Below are 21685 nucleotides of genomic sequence, written 5' to 3'. Positions count from 1 at the left end.
ATATTTGGTATGAGACATAAAAAGGAACTGCACATACAATTAATTAGTTCCCCACATCAAGTTGAAATGTATAGTTTCATATTAATTAAAAGAAGTAACACGTAAAATGACAATGAATTAAACACAGGAACTCAAAGGACAATGAATCAGCATTAAACATAGTAACACGAAGGACAATAAATCAGCTAAATTTTACAATGAAAACGCATTACATAAAATTAATCAACAACAACATATACTTTGAAAGTTGTCCACTGTTGTGTACTAATAAATGCATTTTAACTGTAAAACACCACCAATGTAGTAAATACTATAATGAGATATTCTACATGTATGACAATGATAAAACATGGCGTATTCTCAGCTCTTTATTGTTACAGCTAGTACGTTGAATGTGGTATAGGGATGAAATTAAAATCATCTCCAAGTATACACCTTTTTTCATCACAATTCACAATCAATGGTAAATTTGGTTAATTAAAGTAGCTCTTTAGAATTATAGGTACACATGTGCATTTAGGCCTCTTGCTAAGTAATTAAAATTTATGTAAAATACTTTTGTTATTGTTTAACATTAAGATTAATTATCCTTTATGTAATTACACTGTAGCTATCTACTCTAGTTGGGAAAAAAAACAAAACAAAACAAAAACAATTTCCATAACAAGTTCACCATTTTTTTGCAGTATACACCATGTTTGTACTTTTAAAACATCAATAATATTTATTTCTTGAACATTATTTCTAGGAGGAGTGTTTCAATCTCAAATGCTAAAATCAATCATTAAATGATTTACAAGGCAAACTGCCATCTCAAAAAGTCTCCATAATTCATAATCATATCCCTATTAATACTAATTAAAATTTGAGTACCCTGTGTGAAAAAAAAATCTTTCAGTTCTTATTAGCATAAATTAAAAATAAATTTTCTACTCAGCAACGTTTTACAAGGAATTTTTTTACATCCCTAAAATTAAGTATCTATGTTAGCAAATTGCCATCACTATTGCTATCTTGGCAATGTTTTAATTAAGGGAAGATGAGGCAGTAAAATTTAACAACAAATAGTACAAAAACAGAAGACTAATAAAATTTGCACTTTATCACTTTTTTGCATTCAATGATCAGAAAAAATTAGTTGGAGGTTGATATGTATGCACCCCCCCTCCCCCCCAAATTCCCACAACTTTCAATTTAAGCAGTTAAAAAGCATTAAAACTCATAATAAAATACAATATTTCAAAATAAAGTTCTAAACAAGTCTTATCTGTTCCATTAACTGGTTACTCTGTCCAAAAAATCTACAACTAATTGGTTACAAAAAAATTTACAATTGCCATCCTTACTAATAATTTATTCACATTCCCAGACACAATAATTATTAAATTTTCAGACATTCTTAAACTCCTCAATAAGATGTGTGGGGATGTTTCTCTCTGGTTCCCACGTGGGATCTTCATACCCTTCCCACTTAATAAGAAATTCTGATTTTCCATTTTTCTTCCTTTCACTTAATATTTCATCTACATAGTAGAATCCTGGTTCATTGTCTGTAATTATCAATTTAAAGTAGCAATTAAAAACATGTATTACCTTTCTTTACAAAATACATCAAAAAATATATCATTACATTTAAGAAAAGAATAACAAGTTTAAAAACTTGAATGGGAAATGAAGTGGGTCGGTCATGTGATCAAATCCTGTGAAGGCCATAGGCCTTCTCAGAAGATTTGATCACGTACCGACCCACTTCAGTTCCCATTGAAGTTTTTAAACTTATTTTTTATTACTTATATATACATTTGAGATGGACAATCAAATATAATTGAGTATAAATTTTGCACTAACTGTACATCATAGATTTTGACAAAATTACGCAAGGTGCAAATCGGCTTGAAAAGCGGTTATGTTTCAAATTCATCAGACAGAGGATTCTGTTTTGAAAGTAATATTTTGTTATAGGCAACTTGTGATCAACCATAGTGAGCAGTTTGTTGTCTGGAAATTTTTGAATTCGTGAGAATCAATATTGGATGCTGAAGTCACAGAAACACCTCCGAAGTTTGTTAATCAAAAGTTGGAGGAATTAATTTCAGTTGAAAAGGTATGGATGGAGACACTTGTCAGAGCCAGTTAACTTGAAATCAAATATAAAATTTGATCAAAAACAGTAAATCTTTGATTCCTGTAAGGCGTATTTATTATGATGTAAACACAGAGACACTGGCAACAGCATACACTGTTAAGACAATGCTCTTGATGATTGAATTGTGCTTGTAAACCAAAGTGTTTGTCAGCTCTTTATGCCGTGTTTGCATTGCATTGATATTTTCCAACATTAACAGAATTATCATGGGTGATGTTTAATGAAAAAAAATATATAGAATAGCATTTAAAGTTTATGATGTGGATTTAACTAAAAGAAAAATAAGGGTAAATGTTGAGACTGTGAAGTTGACATGAAACTATTAGTTTTCTATTCTCTATGTAAATTAAATCAAAGAACTGAATTAATTACTTGTTTACATTGTAAAGGATTATTATTTTATTTGTGTATTTTATACATTCTATTACATAAAAAGCATGCTAATACTGTTGAGCAGAACATGTCTTTTTATGTAGATATTATTGTTCCATGTGAGTATAGGTCACGTAATGACCTATGACCTGAGAAAAACTTCATACAGGTATGAAGATATTTGTTCTCTGCAGGTTTATATAATAGAGAGATACCACAAATGTATATATATACATATATAAGTACAGTATGTTGAAAGATTTATATTAGTATTTTTCTAGATTCAATTATGAAATTTATTATTTAATTTCTTGTCACCAAAGTTTTGTTTTAAAAGATCGATGTTGATGTGAATTTATATACATACCATCAAATGCCATTTTCTTCTGTTTTGCCTTTGATTCCTTACCTATAAAGAAATGTAGCAATATAGATACATTAAATTAATATTCTACATGAAAACTAAAGAGATATGAATTAAATTTGTTTGCACAAAAGATTTTTTTTCTGAAGTTGGATAACTCTGTCAAAAATCATTGGACCATGACCAAATTCCAACTTGACCTGTATTCTTTAGGAAATTACCTGCATATGCAATTTAAACCTTATACATACATCCCTTCTAAATTTTGAAAGGGGAAACTGACAAATTCTTATTTTTTTCTAAGTTCAAAAGGGATAACTCTGTCAAAATCATTGGACCATAGCCAAATTTGAACTTGACCTGCATATTCCTATTGCATAGCCATAGGTAAAATTTGAGTTGAATGTGTGCAACTGTTGCCTAGATAATGAACGGAAAGTCATTGATGACACAATGACGGAACAGGTTAACACTATAAGCCCCTGGCCATTTTATGGTGAGGGCATTATAAAAATGCAAGACTTTTCCACAAATCCATATTTTAGAACTGTTTGTAGTTTGTGGGGACAAAGGATGTCAAATTCCATTTTATTATTCATTTCAAGCAGAAAAAGTTTGCAAACAACAGTTTACACATTATTTGCACAATATCATATCAATATCTAGTAAAAAAAAAAAAAACTCTCTTTATCCATAAACACAATCCTCTAGGCCTGATTTTAAATATCGGTGTAATAATCTCTCAGAAAACGCAATTATATTAGTTCAATATCAAAATCCTTTAATCATCCTTGTTTCAATTAAGCTACAATCATGCAGGTTTGAAACCGAGTAAAGGCATTAGATTTCTACAATTTTATCTATTTTTATTACATATTGTAGAGGTAAACAGATTAATTAATTTCTTCAATTCTTATTGAAGTTACTTGTGTTATGGAAAAGGCCGGGTAAAGAAGATTACTTCATTTTTATATAAGTTTATCATAATATTGTAAAGGTAAAAATTTAACTCTAACTTTTAATGTTTCTAACCTTTTGATATATTTGATAATATATTTTCAAGATTATATAATAAATTTATTAATAATTTCCTTTTTACTTTGTTACAATTAAGCTCAAGATCTAGTGAATAAAAGGTGCCCACAGATTTCTCAAATTTGAGATACACATTCCTTTACGAATGATCCTTTACGAATATAGCTTGGTAAAATAAGGTGTATCCAGACATAATTTTGGGGTAAATTCATCAGAAGAACATATTATAAACTGCCCATTTTCAATGAAAAATGAAGAAAGTCAGTTATAAACATGGGAGTTTTCTCCATTTAAGGCAAAGGAAATGTATCAATATTGCCTACCGTCTCTTAGAAAACGGTTTTTCATATCTTCTTGATCTCTACTTTAAAATGATATTAAACGGAATAAGGGTATTGGGGCTACATTTGACATGATATCAAATTGAATTCCATGAAAGTGCTTTATTTTCTACATAATTCTATTGAAGCCGTAAAGTACGGAAAAAATTAAGTTTAAATCATTTATGACGTCATAATGAATCTAGCACCAAGAAGAAAGTCTAAACTCATTTACTAGATCTTGACCTTAAAAAGAATGTTTACTCATGTAATTTGACGCCTCATTAGGAATTCATCCCAAACAAGCACTGTGGCCCATGGGCCTTTTGTGACATTTTTTTTGAAAGGGATATTTTATATGTATTCAAATAGAAGAGAATGATTGACCCTGAAGAGAAGAAAAGACAAAAAAAAAGGGTTCATATAAAACTTATTCTCAGTAGAAGTGCCAATCTTCAAAAAAAATTGCAATATACTGTAGTTTCAGATTTATTAAATGCTTGGAAGGTATCATAATAGGGTATCATACTTGCTAAAATACAAAAAAAACTCATAAAATATGAGCAGAAATTATGATTTAGAGTTAGGGTTTGACATTTCTCAAGTTTTCAACGCTCGAGTTCAGTCAGATTAGTTCCTGTTCACTTTAACAAATGAAGTTCACAATTTTTTTTTTTATCTTTCTTTTTATCTCTTTGCCCCAAATTTGTTATTAAAAAACCAAAGAATACTTGATAGTTTGTGGTTTAAAAAAATCTTAGTTGACACCTGTTTAAAAATCTGCATTTATTTAATTGAACTAAAGACAGAGACAACAAGAGGGTAATAAATCATGATTGCTTGTTGTTAAGGTGAAATCAAAACCAAATAACACCCATAAAAGAATTTGAAAATGGTCACTAACTTGCATGAAAATAATATTGCTTCAATAGTACCTACATGTATAAATAATTCTATTGCAAGAGTAAGATACTGTGTTTCTTCCAACTCAAAAAATTGTGATGACCATGAATGTATATTAATATTCTCACTTCATTCAATATGACATATATATTTCTATGTAGAAATTTGATCCCCCACTGTGACCCATCCTACCCCCGGGGGTCATGATTTGACCAAATATGAATTTACACTATGTAGTGATGCAACTAATACTGGCTTTACTGCTCTTGAGATTTTTCTAAGGATTTTTCCTAATAAATTTCTGTGAAACTTATATCCCCAATTGTGGCCCCACCCTACCCCTGAGGGTCATGATTTAAACGAATTTGAATTTTTACTATGTAAAGAAGGTTTTAAATAAGCCTCGACCTTTTTGCTCCTGTTTTTCATATAAAAAGGTTTTTAAATGATACCACAAAATTTGCACTATTTCTGAATTATCTCCCCTTGAAAGAAGGCTTGGCCCTTCATTTGAACATGCATACTTCAACCTCCTTCACACAAGGATGCTTTGTAGCATGTTTGGTTGAAATTGGCCCAATGTTTAAAGAGAAGAAGTTGAAAATGTGAAAAGTTTACAGACAGACAGACTACAGACAAAATGTAATCAGAAAAGCTCACTTGAGCTTCCAGCAATAGATTACCAATAAACAAAAAAATTCTTCAAGAATAAAAACCTCTCGGGAAAAACAACTTCAATATTTAATAGAGCTAATTCTTTAACTAAATATATATATATAAATTATATATATATATATATATATATAATCTTATATTTTATTACCTTTGCTTTTCCCTTTTTGTTTCGTCATTTTCCTCATTTCTTTCTTAATTTTCTTCTCTGAATACAAAAAAAAATTTGATGTTAACTTCATGCTAATAATTCTTTTTCAGTCCTCTGAAATAACTATTAGTGAATCTTTTGGAAAAAAATAGTTGTGGTAGAAATAGAAGATTATTCCAAATGAATTAATTTTTTTATTATTTTTTTTATTTTAAATAAAGTTTTCAAAAATCAAAGTTTTACCATTCGGCTCCACAAATTTGGCACTGGAAACAAGGTTCCTTTCCTCCACAGACACATCAGTACCTTAAAAATAGACAAAGTTTCTAACAATAAAGCCCAAGGGGTTAAATGGTCACCTAAGTATAATACAACACCATGAAAAATCCATTGTGATACAAGTAAAGACTAATAATAACTAACAGGTAAAGATATGTTGCCAAAAGAAGGAGGATGATAGGAATCAACAAAATAATTAGTCTAGTACATACTCCATAACAAAATTTAAGGTAGCTCTATCTAATTTTCTTAACATACCCCCAGTTGTCACTATCATGATGCAAACTAAACAAAAGAAAAGTGCTTCGATCAGCACTTTTAGTGCACCCATCTTGTTCCCTCTAACATTGGCTTCTCTTAATCTTTGAAGAAAATTTAATTTACGAAGATATTAGATTTTAAAACCTGGTCTATAGAGATAACACCAGACCCCCCACCCCCACACAAGAGCATGAAATTCATAATTTTGGAGGACACACCCTTGCTCATCATTATCATGCACCATTTTTACAAAATACCCAGAAACAATGAATATTTTAAAAGAATGCATTTTCACCTAACAATCAGTAGAGCCCCACCTTAAAATTATTTAACTCCTGCCCTAGGGTCCTGAAAAATCTCTATTTTAGAAGAGACACTGTGCTTTTCATTACGATACATTTAGTTTTCTTATACCAAAACAGAAAAAAGGATTGTCAGAGAAATTGTGCATTTTCAGGGTGTCTTCCCACTTAGTCAACATTTTGAAAAAATACAGGTAAAACACAGGTAAATGTGTGTTGGCTAAGTGGGAATGGGGTGCATATTGAGAACAAAAGAAATAAAGGACTATATTCGGTAATGACCAATATTTGCCCCCAAAATCAAACTTTGATGGAGAAATATATAATTATGTTCTAAAACAGGGGGATATCTGCAGACTTCAAAGCACTGAATATTTTCATAATCCATGACGCCAAATGTTAGATATGACGTCAGAAAAATGACGTAAATTCAAAATTTCCATGATTTATACAGAAAAAGGTGTATATTATGTCAATATTTTGAGTAAAAGTCACCGAGCGCAAATCTGCTCCAACTCAATATTTTGATATAATGTGTAGAATGATAATATCAATGAAATATGTAAATATTGTTCTGGAGCAGGCCTGCGCTGTATAATTTTATAGTAAAAATTGAACAAATTTTGTCCATTTTTTCCTGTTCCTGAAAAAGAACACAAAATCCTAATAGTTCGTGATGTCATAGAAGAAAAAATTGCTAATAACCTACTTTGAAACTATAACATTTTTTGCTAATTTAGAATTCTCATACAATATATACAATTCAGCACATTTCAAGATATTATCAAAAAATGACTTTTGTGGGGGCAAAAATATGCATATACCGCATATAGTTCTTACAGGTAGACTATAGTCTGTTTTAAGCTACATGTACATGTGTAAGCCAAATAAAATAATTTATTTAATTTTGTAGCATGTACATAAGAACACCATGATGAATGTAATATTTTTGTGATGAATTGAGTTTCAGTGCAAGTACAAAAATATCTTTTCTTAAATACCGTAAGTTTTGGGGTATATGTCGATGGGGTGTATAGGTCGAAAGGCTCATTTTCAGCCGTAATTTTTAAAAAATCCTTAGATAGGACGAATTTGGAAGATAGGACGAGGCTTTGTTTATCGATTTCTAGAGATTCTTACGTAGATACTACGTATCAGAACATGTAAACCTCTTTAATTTAACCCGTGATGTTAACGTATTGAGAAAATAAACTAGTATTTTTATGAGTACAGTATTTTAATAGTGTTTTATACAAACGTAGTTAAAACTTCCTTGAATTGTGATATAACGTATTTTCTCCAACTTGCCTGTTCAATGCCGTCGTAGTTTGACTCTTTCGTTAAACACATAAATACGGTAGTAGAAGACAGCTATAATTAGGGAAATACCCGAAATCAAACAATAATTAATTCCATTTTAGAACATCGTGGACACATTCTTTTATTCCGACATTATTTACCGGGGTAAAAAATTAACTTCGATGACCGTCATTTTTATATTTTCTTGTCCAGGGATTTGCTAAAACACGCAAATGACTATTACATGTAACAGTGCGCAAATGATATTAATCATATTTTAAAACATGCTATAATTTTGCATGAGATATTGTTGTAAAAAATAAATTTAATTGAGAGTACATTCGCAATTTAACAGTCATCAAGAATTTCACAGTTTTGTTTGTTCAATGATGTATAGCACTAATACCCTTGTAACGGCACGTGAATCTGTTAATCATGCCCCGCAGGTGTTTTAACCAACACAGGTATTAACACCTTCGTGTACACAGAGTATATCCCTTTATCTGTCAGACAATTAAAATTCTATTAGAAGCCAATCTTTGTATAATTCAGTGTACCCCTTGGGTACGAGGAAGCTTTCAATTCTATCATTTAAAAAAAACATTTATTTTGTAAAACAAAAAAAAAAACAAAAAACAAAAAAAACAAAACAAAAAAAAAAAAAAAAAAAAAAAAAAAAAAAATCTGTGAATAAAATATAACGTATCGTAAATAAATGAATTTATAACTTCCAAAAACGTATAATAGTATATTCAATATAAGTTCGTTTTATTATAATTAATTAAGATATAAAACAAAATAGTTATTACTAGCGGCATATGTGGAAAATAAATTTAGAAATTTACTGGCAACAATTTACTTCATGCATTTTACATCTAAATAAATATCACAAGACAATGAACAAATATTTAGGCATACTATTTTAATTAATCGTTACAAATAAATGGTAAAAAAAAAAATTACAATTGCGATTCTGAAAACTCTTCCGTATTTTAAATTTTGATACGGCTGCGGTTTTCTTTTTAGTAAACGATTGCGACTTCCAACTTCACAAGATGGACACAGCATGTTGTAAATATACCTTGAAACATTAATTACTAGATGATATACCGGTAATAAGTTTTTTTTGTACATCGACGGATATTTATTGGAACTTATTTTGTAAGAAATCAATGGAATAAATATTTAATTCTTTATTGTTTATTATTTTTTATCTCGGTAAAAAATTTTTTTAAAATACGAAAATGGCACAGATTTGCTTTAAAATTGACGTAAATTTTTCTGATTTGAAGGCATTTTCGTAAACTTAAGCCTTAGATTGGTCGATTCGTTAAATAGGACGATCCCAGCGGTTCTGAGAAAAAAAGTATCGTCTTATCTTCCAAAACTTACGGTATATAATAATAATTGATTACAGTGTGATTTAATTAATTATTTTCAATAATTAACGGTTTTAATCTTCTTTATTGCTGTGTTGTATCACAATTTGTTTGTTTGTTTTAATTTTTAATTTTCTTTGTCACATTTGTAACATCTTTTGCGAGAAATGTTTTTAAATATATTTATTATAAAATAAATATTCAAAAATCAATCACTGTATAATCAATAGAGCTCTCCCCAACCACCACCAGAACCCCTTTGGGGCCATAACTGTCACAATTTTGGTAAAGGTAGAGTAATTGCTTGATCTTCATAACTATGCACCAAGTTTATCTGCTAAATATAAGATGATAAGAAAAAAATATATGCATTAATTTTCACAATAAGAGTACAGCTCAACTCTTTCTCTAGAACCCTGACCTTGGGGCCATGAATTTCACAAAATTGAAAGAGGAAACAATGTGCATTACAATCATGGTAACAGTTTAACTGCTCAATGCCTGGGAGCAAGGAAGATTTTTTTAAAGATTAAAGATTTTATGGTTTTAGTGCCACCCTTCAGATCCCAGTGGGACAGGCACAACGAAAATCAAAAAAATTTGTTTCCCTTTACTCAAAGATGCTTAATGTAAAAGGTGGTTGAAATTGGTTCTGCGGTTCCAGGGATAAATCTGAAAATGTTCCAAAGTTAATGGTGGACTGACGACTGATGATAGATTAAAAAAGGATGACAAACAAAAACAGTAACAATAAGTCACCTGAGGTGACCTTAAAAATTTCAATTTCCGCAATTGAAGTGCTTAAAATTACAAATTAAACAATTACAAGTTGCAGAATACCTAGTTCTGATGTCACTCCAAGTATGCCAATAAGGTCATTTCCCACATCCTCCATCTCTGTAGTGGCATGCTGTGCTGAAAAACATTTTTTCAGATGTTAATTCACATGTACCTTATTGAGTAATATTAGTTTCACATGACAGTCACCATGGACAAACCACCCTACAATGGTTCAACAAATAAATCATTTTAAGTAATTTACCTATCAAACTGGTTGTTGAAGCAGATGCTGCACAAACAATATAATATCCGGTATTTTTTTTTTAAAAATGCAAATTAAAGTTGAACACAACTCATAAATAGGCAAACGCCATATTTATTTTCTTATCTCCTATCTATCAACATTGTGGTATATAAACCCTTGCGTTTGTTAATCAGGATTTTTTGTATGTTGTCACTGTGGCATATAGAATATGAAACTATTTTGCACCACCTTGATTGCTATGCAGCAAACGATGAAGACAAAATCATTCATTTCTACATCACAACATAAACAGGCTAGTAAATCTAAGTTCAGGCAAGTTAAACTGTAATTTCAACACATTTGTTCAGACGGACAAGGGAATATTTCTCAGAAAAACATGTACTGTTATCTAACCTACATTAGTGTGTAAATAAAACAATGGATTGAAGTGAACACTTATTTCCACTAGGAAAGTGATTGACATTGTATATGCATTCAGAATCCCTCCAAAGCATTTCTAGATTGTACTCTTTATTAAAAAAATCTTCTTTATTCTGTTTTCTTTCCTGATGAATATGCTCTACCTGTAAAACCTTTGTTACCTACTAAGTACTTATTTTTATTTCCTCATAAAATATTAGTAATAAGATGTGTCCTGATCAAAATATGTACTGTATGTTTTGTGGCAACTGTCTTCCTTAAGCATTGCCTCACAATTAATCATTTCTGAAAATCAAAATTTAAGAAAAAATCCTACTGAAAATGATTTTTAGAAATATTGTAAAGTAAACAGGGTTATTTCTTCTAGGCAGCTTGAGTTTACACGTTATCAACATTCTTTTCTAGTACGTAGCTCAAGCTACTTAACAGACATTGATGTAACTGGTCACATTTTTTTTGGTAACATTTACAGTACATGTAGTAAACTACTAATCTAGATTTTGTATCAGTTTAAAGATTACATAAAAAACATCTGTGAGCGAGGAAAATACATTATAATGAAAGCTTTATATCACTACCAATCAGATATATATGCATACATGATGATGTAGGCAATGGTTCCAATGATGATGGCCTAGTAGAGGAGGTAGATGGTTCATTAGAGGATGCAGATGATGAGTGTTCAATGAATGGTTCCTGGGATAGAGAATCTGTAGGTTCTTCTGCTGACTGTGGGTAACTTGATAATAGGGAAAAAAATCAAAATAATTGCATGAATTAGGAATTTTAATGTAATATATTAAAAAAACTAAATGTGTCCTATTGAAGCTAATTGTGGCCATTGGGCATAATAATGAAACATTCAATACAAACATATTTAAAAAATGTACAAACTGAATATATACCCCAAAAAATGAAATTTCATTGATTTCAAGCAGTGTAAATGTGTCCAAGAATACCAGTCGTAGTTTAAGGATATTTCATCCCCTGGCCATAAGCAACCTTTGCATCAAGTTTGAGTCTCTGCAATCTCTACATATTCTGAAATGATGCACTTGGCCTAGCTTCTTGACACTCCCTAATATAATCATTTTTTTGGTGAAAAATTAGGGTCGAGCTATAAGGAAAAATTCAGTAAACCCTCTGAACACCCCAATTAAGTCAAAACCAACCCTTCCTTTGCAAAGTTTGGGCTTCCAAAACCCTACCAAATGTCCCTGGAGGAGAATATAATATTTCCCCTATTAAGGAGGAGCAGTGAAGCAGTCTTTTTTCTGTAGAAATGCTTATATGCCCATTCAAAGTAGTGATGTTCTCCATGAAAAAAACATAAAGTAGACAAACTTGTTCATCTAAGCTTCTGAATTTCTTGTGAGTTAGAGAGGAAAGGAAACATTTTCTTTGAATAAGTGAATTTCGATCTTTACATGTGAATCAGCTACTATATGTAATTAAAGCTTAATGAAATGTTCAAAGCATTTCTACAGTAGAACATAGGTATATGCTAAGAGTGCAAATTCATCTGAGTGTTACTTCTTTCTTTTTATCAAAATAAAGAGACTACCATATACAGTGTAACCCTGTGCCTTTAAATGCTTTTTAAAGCATTAACACTTTTGATCAAATATGACTATTATACACATACTTTACTGAAATGCTGGGACAAGATAACAACAGCTGCAGCTTTTCTTCTCCATAGTGTGATGGAGGGTGCAAAGGTAAGACAGCCTGGGGAAGTCCCTCCACCACAATATCCCCTTTACGCACCATCTTGTAGGGAAAGCACCCTGCTTTGCCTGAAGCCTTTCCTGTTAAAACAACTTTACATCATTTTCCATAGTATCAGTCATGAACTATTAGTGTTCATCTTCAAAGTAACCCACAAAAGATTCTACAATTCTGACCTTAGCTGCGGGTCTACACATTTTTGGAGGAATTTAAATAAAGCTTTTGAAAATTAATTACAATATATATATATTTATATATATATATCCTGGGAAAGCATTTTTTTTCAATAGGAATCTTATTTAAAAAATTTATCAAGCTATCAAAGTAAAGAAAATAAATAGGAAACAGAAGCAGGCAGAGCATATTACATCTCTTTGGAGAATGTTTTGAAATTCATTACATTCACAAACTTGATAGGTATAAAAATTTTTTTGAATGATTATTTTAAAATTTCCACATATAAACATATTTGGAGAGTTTAACTTATGTTAAGACTCAAAACATTGCAACACATTCTGAACTAAAGATAGTTTTAAAACTTCTGATTTTTTTCTTTAAACCACTGAAGTTTGAAAAATTTAATTCTCAGGACTTAATATTGTACTTTGATCATTTAATTAGGTAGTTAATAACACACATTTTGATAGGGCCAGTGCTTGATGTATCCATCAACATTAATTCTTGTCATGTAACATGACCGATCTATAATGAGATTTAAACTGAAGTTTGTGACATATTTCTGGCTAAGCCAAGTCGATACACTAAAATGTTTTCCAGAATTGGGATATAAAAAATTAATCCTTCATTTATTTTATGACTCATTTCCAATTTAATTAGATTTCAGCTATAAAGCAGGAATAAACTTAATTTTTATTATTATACATGTACATGTATATGCAATATATATTTTCGGATTTTGACAAAAGGAACATCGTCTCCCTAAGAACCCAAATGGTAGCTAAGGGACAAAACTGGTCTGAAGAAACTGAAACCACTTTTGACCTATACTGTTCAATAAAAAATCTCAGATATATTATATATTTGTATGATTTTAACAATTAAAAAAAAATTCAACACACTTCTATACACTAGACTTGAAATGATCATAAAATCTATACTAACTGTATAATTCGTTCATGTGTACTTGAACTGTCTTTCGCAGCTCATTGACTTTTGATTTCTCTGGAGTAGAATAATCTGTAATAAATAAAGATTATTAAAAATACATATTTCCTTTTTGTGATTCTCATTTCATTATAAAAAAAAGGGTCATCATATATTTTTGAAAAAAAAAAGATTTTCAGACAAGACAAAAAAAATTTTTCTTTGATCTTCAATCTGGGACAGATCGAAATATCAAATGGATAACAAAATGCAGAAGTACAAAATGCAGGAAAACATAAAATTTACAATCCATGAAATACACTTAACTTAATATGTACTTTATTTTCTCCATACCTAAGAATTTATGTTTAAAAATATATTTTTTACTAAAGGATGAATTCCCGGAACTATGATCTGGGGCCCCTTTTCTACGATGAATTATAATAAACCTCATATCAATCTGGTAATTTTGAAATAAGAGTAAAGGAAAATAACACCTTGAGAAAATAAATATCTATAGTTTGTATTCTTTATAAGTTGTAGGAATGCCACATTATAGAGGAATTTTTAGACCCTAGCTATTACAGCTATAACTGGTTTGTGGCTTTTTTCTTTTATTAATATAGATGAAAGTAATGGGCAGATAAGTATTAAAGAAGGATATACAGGTCTGAGAAATTATTTTAAAGGGCTATTGTTATTATTTCACAGTTCACAAAGAGTTGCTTATTGACAAAAATTGTCCAATCCAATGAATGAATGATGCTTACAACAAATTTGCATTTTATCACAGACACATATGGTTCAGGTCAATTTACATCCCATCTCTTCTACATTTCAAACTTTAAGTGGTCAACAAAGGCCATTTATAAATGATGATGTGAGGAACCTGTCTATTTTTTTGGGACAAGTCAAGAAATGCACATAAAATTTGTATTCACTGATACAAGGGAATATATATAGGCAATTGTCCATCAATCCCTTGCCAAATGGAGTGGAGAAAAATAGAATTCTAGAAAGTATGTCAATAAAACAATTGTTTTTAATTGTGAGCATAGAAATAATTAATAGCAAAGTATGGTTCATATTTCATCTGACTAAAATGCATGAAAAAATAATATTGTCTATCCAAAAGCAAAAAAAAAAAAGTTGTTTTTTTTCTTAAATACTAAAATTTCCTAGCATTTGTATTTTTGTATTATTCACCTGAAATGCTACTCATTTATCTGATTGGTTGGTTTGAATGTCACATTGGTACCTCAATTAGCACGTGAATTTATTTTGATTGGAAAGGCCAACAAGATTTTCAAATGTTTTAAAACACACTATTTGAGTACATTTTTCTCCTTTCACATATAGGTATGTATAGACAATAAAATACAAAGATATATGCCAAAGGGGCAAAATGTACCCTCTTTTGCTGGTATATTTTTAAGGCTTCATTTCAAAGAGTGAGGCAACTTCATGGGCCAAAATTCAATGGAAATCGGATGTAAACATGGTAGGCCTACCCCCAAAAAATATTTAATCTTTCACATGGTGTTTGTTTTTGGTAAAAGTGGTATTCCATGATATTATACTTTCACGTAAATTATTAGAATCTGATTCATCAAGAAACATTTGTTAAAAAACACTATTAATGAAGCCACGCCCTCCAGCATAGCAACAGTCAACATTGCTTGACGAAGGGTGTTATTCCAAAAAATATTGACTGCGCAGAATTTATGCACACAAGGTTCACTGTAATATGTATTTGTATAAAACATTCAGTATAATATAATAAATACTGCATGTAGCTGAGTGTAACATTGAAAATTTTCACCCCTCGAAAAAACCATTGTCAACCTCGGCTGTGCCTCGGTTGACAATGGTTTTCTTGGAGTGAAAATTTTCAATGTTACACTCAACTACATGCAGTATTTTTATAATGATACACATATCAACAATTAAGTGCATGTATGAATAAGAGTAAAATTAAGATTTTATTTTTTTGTCATAATCCTTATCGATTATTACAAAAGTTGACATATAAACCAATATCAATTTATAGACCTACTAACCTTGATTACAAAATCGGCTGAAATTTGGTTCAATATCCTCACGATCAAGGAATTCTCGACCCCTCCCTGTTCCAACGCTGTGGACAGTATTATTTTCAGCCACCAAAGCGAAATTGGGCAAGCCCATATTTTCCAATCGCCTACTCTACAAATATAGATCATTTTACATTATCAAAATGAGTTCAATTAAAAGAAGACTCAAATAGAATTCAAGAAATCAGCATTTTTTGGTCCCAAGATGACTGCAAAAACCTGATACTTATAATTTTCATGATATATAATATGAAAACAGATTCTTTTCAACAAAAAATGGAGATTAAATGACATTATAAACATGACAGTTATAATAAAACAGGCCTTTTAAAATCTGCTAGTACCTGATATTTTTACCTAGCTGAAATTATGATTATACCAGCCAAAATATTTGATAGAGAAAAATTGAATACTTCATTTAATCAAAATCTTTTCTATAAGTTTCCTCCTATTTTTATAAAAATACTGTCTGTTTCTAGTCAGGAAATAAGTTTGTTTTGAGTGACTTAATTTATATACATAAACAATGCATACCTTAGTACATGCATGCATTTATGAATATAATATTAACAAATTAATTAATTTGTTTACATTATTGTGATAATTAAAACAAGCTTGGATTAAACTATCATAAAGGGAAATCATATTAATCTGTGGTGGTCGGTTCATATGTGGTAGTGTACATTAGATACAGTACATGGTATCCTACTAGCTTGGACTAGTGGGTTAACCCACTGGACTGGCATGCCAGAGTCCCTGGATTCAATCCGAAGCCAATTCAGATAAATGTCTCTGTTGCACATTGACAACCAAAATTTAACTGGATTTTGGGGTCATAATGATTTCATATTTACAAAACATTCGTTGTAGTGTACTGATACATTGTAAGATGTCCCTTGTGGATATGTTAATTCATAGGCAAGATTAAATTCATGAAATCCATGAATATTAGTCCTTCATAATCAATTATTAATCCACAGCAGTAGAGGCAAAAATAATTAGGTTAACATGAATAATTGTAAAAAATCAAAAATCTCTACTAAATATATAAATATCAAAATCTAAGGTATTTACAGTCCATTCCAGTTGCTTCAGAAGGGTTCTAATGGTCTTCTTCTGAGTAGTGGGATCATCATTTGTTGATACACTTCCCCCCTCTTCTGACATCTCCCTTGCCATCTTTGCGTACCTCTCTTTCTCCTTCTCTCCAGCTGCCTCCCACTCCATTTTCCATATTGAAGGATTAAAGCCAGGATGATCTACAAATTTGAGTATTTTTCAAGTGAAATAGAACATACATGTAATCAAGATAATAATGTAAAATAATTTTCTTACTAAATTAATAAAACTTAATAAATATATGTATGAATGTATGTGGCATCCGGTTATAAAAAAGGAAATGAAGATACAATGAAATAATATTATTTGACAAACAAGAGGCCCATGGGCCTTATAGGTCACCTGAGTATCATGTAGCAATTGAATTTGGGCCTTGTGTTAAACCAGAGGACATGAAATTCACGATTTTGAAGGAGGCAGTACCAGTGCTCATCATAACTCTACACTTAGCATGCTTACTTTGATTACTTAATACCAAGAGGCAGAGCAGAAGAACAAAGAAAAAATGCATTTCCACCATATAATCAGTAGTGCCCCACCTCACAGGAATCCCTGACCCTGGGGACACACATATCACAATTTTGGGAAAGGTACCCTTGCTCATCATAAATCTTTGATTAATAACAAAGAGCAGATTTTAAAAGAATTAATTAAATTTCAGAATATAATCATTAGGGGCCCCCAGCCAACAGGTACCCCCCAGGGGCCATCAAATTAACAACTTTGGAAGAGGCACCCTTCCTCATAATAACTATGTACTTAGATCATCGGCATAAAACCCAGGACCAGAAGAGAAGATTTTCAAAGAATTAATGCATTTCCACTATATAATCAATAGAGCCCCGCCCTAACACCAGAACCCCTGACCCAGGGGCCATGAAATTCACAATTTTGGAAGAGGCACCCTTCCTCATCATAACTATGTACACAGTTCATTGGCTTAATACCCACGAGCAGAGGGGAAGATTTTTTAAGAAATAATGCATTTTCACTAAATTCAATAGAGCCCCATCCTAGCACCGGAACTCCTGATCCTGGGGCCATGAATTTCACAATTTTGGTAGAGGGCTCATTGCTTCTTACATGTGCAATCATGCGAACAGTTTGACTGCTTGATGTCCAGGAGCAAAGAAGAAGATTTTTAAAGATTGCATTAATTTTAGTGGTTTTTGCCCCACCCCTCAGGCCCCAGGGGGGCAAGAGCCATGGATTTCAAAATTTTTACTCCTCTTCACCTATAGATGCTATATGCCAAAACTGGTTGAAATTGGTTCAGTGGTTTCAGAGAAGAAGCTAAAAATGTTCAAAAGTATACGACCGATTGACTACGAACGACAACAGATGAAAACATATATCAATAGGTCACCTGAGTGAGTCAGGTGACCTAAAAAAGGGAACTGTCACTTAACTATATCAAAACTTGATTGGTTATTGGATTAAATTTACCAGATTCTATAATTTTCAAAGTGAATTATAATTCATTGGAAAAGTTTAAAAAAAGGTTTTTTAAAATTTTAATAGTCAGATCTTACCCTTGGAGTATTCCTTACAAAATAAGGAATAAGCAGTTGGCCTTACTGCTGGGAGTGTCTTCCTTTGAACCAATTTACCATGTCCACTTTTGGATTTGTGGTAATTTCCCAACCAATTCTGAAATAAAGTATATATATATATATATATATATATATATATATATATATATATATATATATATATATATATATATATATATACATGTGTATATATATATATATATATATATATATATATATATATATATATATATATATATATATATATATATATATGAAAAAATAAAACACCACAATCAAGCATTTAATATTAATATTATTAATACGTACTTCTGTTATTGTAAAAATATGGATTAACCTAGAGCTTTTGATCAAACTGAGGCAAATACATGGTACATGTACCAAGGTTTATTTATCTAAAAACAAATTTAAAGCATAAATGGATAAGGGAACTACCTTTACTTGAAGTTCTGTTAAATTTAATTTTGCTGCCAATTCCTGGTGAGCACCTAACCAGGCCTTTCCTTTCCTTGTGCCCTGTCCATAGGCCTCCTCCAGCATCCTCACTTGTTCTGGCGTAAATTCTGTTCTCTTTTGCTAAAACATTGAATGTTCGAACAAAACTAAATTTTCACTATACTCAGTTTTACAACAGAATTTGAGATAAAAATTGATCTTTCTGGGACATTAAATAGTGAGTATTTATCAAAGTGTACATGTAAAGAATTATTTAGATTAATCAACTACATAAATGTACATATACTTAAAAAATAAACACCCTCACTTTTGTACCTTTCATCATTGTTACTTTGGATACCCACAGGTACATTAATAATATAAAGAAGTCAATTGATGAGTACGCAATACACATGCCATAGGCGTAGGAACTGGTGGGGGGGGGGGGGAGGGGGCTAGGGGGGCTTACTTTTTTTGCAAAGATATACATAATATAGGCATTGAAAATTGGGGCTTACCTTTTTTCGTTGGTTTAGCCCCCCACTTTCAATTAGCCACCCCACTTTTAATTTGCTTCCGACGCCTATGCATGCATATAAATCTATAAACATGATAAATGCATTCCTATACAGAGTATGGATATCTTTCTCATCATAAAAGGGGGTTTAATTGGTATGTGGTTGAAGAATTTCTGACAGGGGCTAGCAATTTAATTATTCAGGTCAATGGGAAGGAATTCCATGAATTTTCCCACTACAGCCCCCCCCTTTTTTTCAATAGACCTTGGGGGGGGGGGTCATGCCAAGCTCGCTGACACCCCTATTATTTTGTTGAAAAATGCGATAGAAAACACAACCATTATGTGTCATCTCAATAATTACATCCGAGAACTTTTTTACTTGGCAGTGCCTGGAGTCCAAACTGAAAATATTTGCCCACCCCCTCCCAATCTGAAATTGTTTCTATATATATATTCATTAAAACGGTACCACTTCTTCTAAACAGCTTGTGTATGAGATTACTTTTAGTTTATGTGAATATTCAATATAAAAATGTAAATTTATCATCATATTATTATGTATGTATAAATACTGAGTGTACAAAACTTTTTACAATGATTCTGAAAAATAACCCGCGACCCCCCCCCCCCTTTCCATTTTATTTTATCTACATTTTTCATAAGCAAACTGGTGTTTTACACTTACCTTTTCCATTTTAAGTCTTCAAATCAGTAAAGGATTGACAAAACTTGACTAAACTTCCTTGATTACTCTCTTCTTCTCTTCTTTTGTCTTTGTAAAGCGCACGTGCAATATAAAATGGCGAGTGACGGTGAGGCTGATCATCAACACCCGTCTTTAAATTATCACGTGACAAAATTTTACATCAGTCTGTTAAATATTTTATAATTTGCTAGGCTATTATATAGGCTAAATATGAAATAAATCAAAGTGTACACATGTGATGGTCAACAGCAGGAGCGGGCATCTGGCACTGATAACAAACATGACGGGGGGGGGGGGGGGGGGGTCTTATAGGTATGCAGCCGACACTGTATCATATATCATATTTAAAAAAACAACAACAAACAAACACATTTCAAATGTATTACTTAATAAATATATAAATTATCGTACTATTGTAACTTGATTTGTTCTTCTCAATAAAATTAATAAAAAAATAAAAGTTAAGAAAAGAAAAAAAACAACTTAGGTACTCTATTAGGAGAAGTGCAGTACGTGCTCAGCAAAATCGTTTTCAAAAGTCTCATATCCAGATATATTTGGCCTTATCATATTTATATATTTATTTATGCATTTTGTTACATAAAAAAAAAATCATGAATATGAATAATACTTGTACGAATTAGTTTTTCCTCTGTTAAGACCAGAGACTTTCCGTATTGCGTCTGGTGTTACTGTTCTGAACGCTAACCCCAATAGTATGTGGTATAATGGTAATACCACAGACAGCATTGAGAGCTGTAACCCCGTTAACTTTTTTGTCGGTTCAGAGCTGTAACTCTGTTCGAATCAGGTGAAAGTGTACTATTTGCAATAGTACAATACAAAACCTTAATGAAGAAGTGAAAACATTCAAATGCACTATCTGCAATATGCGGCAAAACATTACAAGCATAAATAAATTCTTAGAGTGCGAAGTAGTTGGGATGCTGGACGGGAAACAAAGGAGACTTAATACCAAATCAAACACTGAAATCGTTCGCCCCAACGCAAGCAATTGGAGATTCTGATGAAATAGAGGATGCATTTCTGTCGGTGAAAGAATTGCAAGTAGTCGTTTCAGGATCCAGTGTTATCAACATTTACATCCCACCACCGAAAACTCCTGCAAAGAATGCAGATTAAAATTGATCAAGTTTCTCAACAAGAAATACCCCTTGATTTTTTTTTTCGAGGAGTTGTATTTTATCCAAAGAAGGATATATTGCATTTATATACTGCTTATTTCTAGTACAAGGACTTGTCGCAATTTTCTTTTTATGAAAATCCTAATGAATGGATGATGTGCACTTTTTTTGTAAAGACTGAACCTTGCAGTTGTTAAAATAAGTTGACGCTCAAAAAATACATTTTATGTGGCATATTTTGCTCCTGAACATGAGATACCTCTTGGGTTTTATTGAAGAGTTGTGTTTTATCCAAAGAAGGATTTATTGCATTTATATAATTGCTCATTTCTAG

The 21685-nt window shown here is 31.3% G+C and overlaps 1 protein-coding gene across 1 annotated transcript; it reads right to left on the bottom strand.

Annotated features, from left to right (window-relative positions):
- Positions 1 to 1341: 1341 nt before the first annotated feature.
- Positions 1342 to 20447, bottom strand: LOC133180254 (uncharacterized). The gene is made up of 12 exons (XM_061314797.1): positions 20186 to 20447; positions 18981 to 19121; positions 18525 to 18642; positions 16948 to 17132; positions 15841 to 15985; positions 13799 to 13873; positions 12594 to 12756; positions 11548 to 11687; positions 10324 to 10398; positions 5964 to 6020; positions 2886 to 2927; positions 1342 to 1550 (listed from the first exon to the last, which is right to left on the bottom strand). The coding sequence occupies exons 1-12, from the start codon at positions 20192 to 20194 to the stop codon at positions 1390 to 1392; spliced, it is 1311 nt and encodes a 436-aa protein (XP_061170781.1). The 5' UTR covers positions 20195 to 20447; the 3' UTR covers positions 1342 to 1389.
- Positions 20448 to 21685: the final 1238 nt, after the last annotated feature.

This window comes from Saccostrea echinata, unplaced genomic scaffold (assembly GCF_033153115.1).
Source record: "Saccostrea echinata isolate AGI-Se365-2 ecotype Australia unplaced genomic scaffold, CSIRO_AGI_Sech_v1 ptg000006l, whole genome shotgun sequence".
In the NCBI taxonomy this organism is placed as follows: Eukaryota; Metazoa; Mollusca; class Bivalvia; order Ostreida; family Ostreidae; genus Saccostrea; species Saccostrea echinata.
The sequence above is the reverse complement of the archived record's forward strand: the minus strand, read 5'-3'. Positions and strand labels throughout refer to the sequence as shown.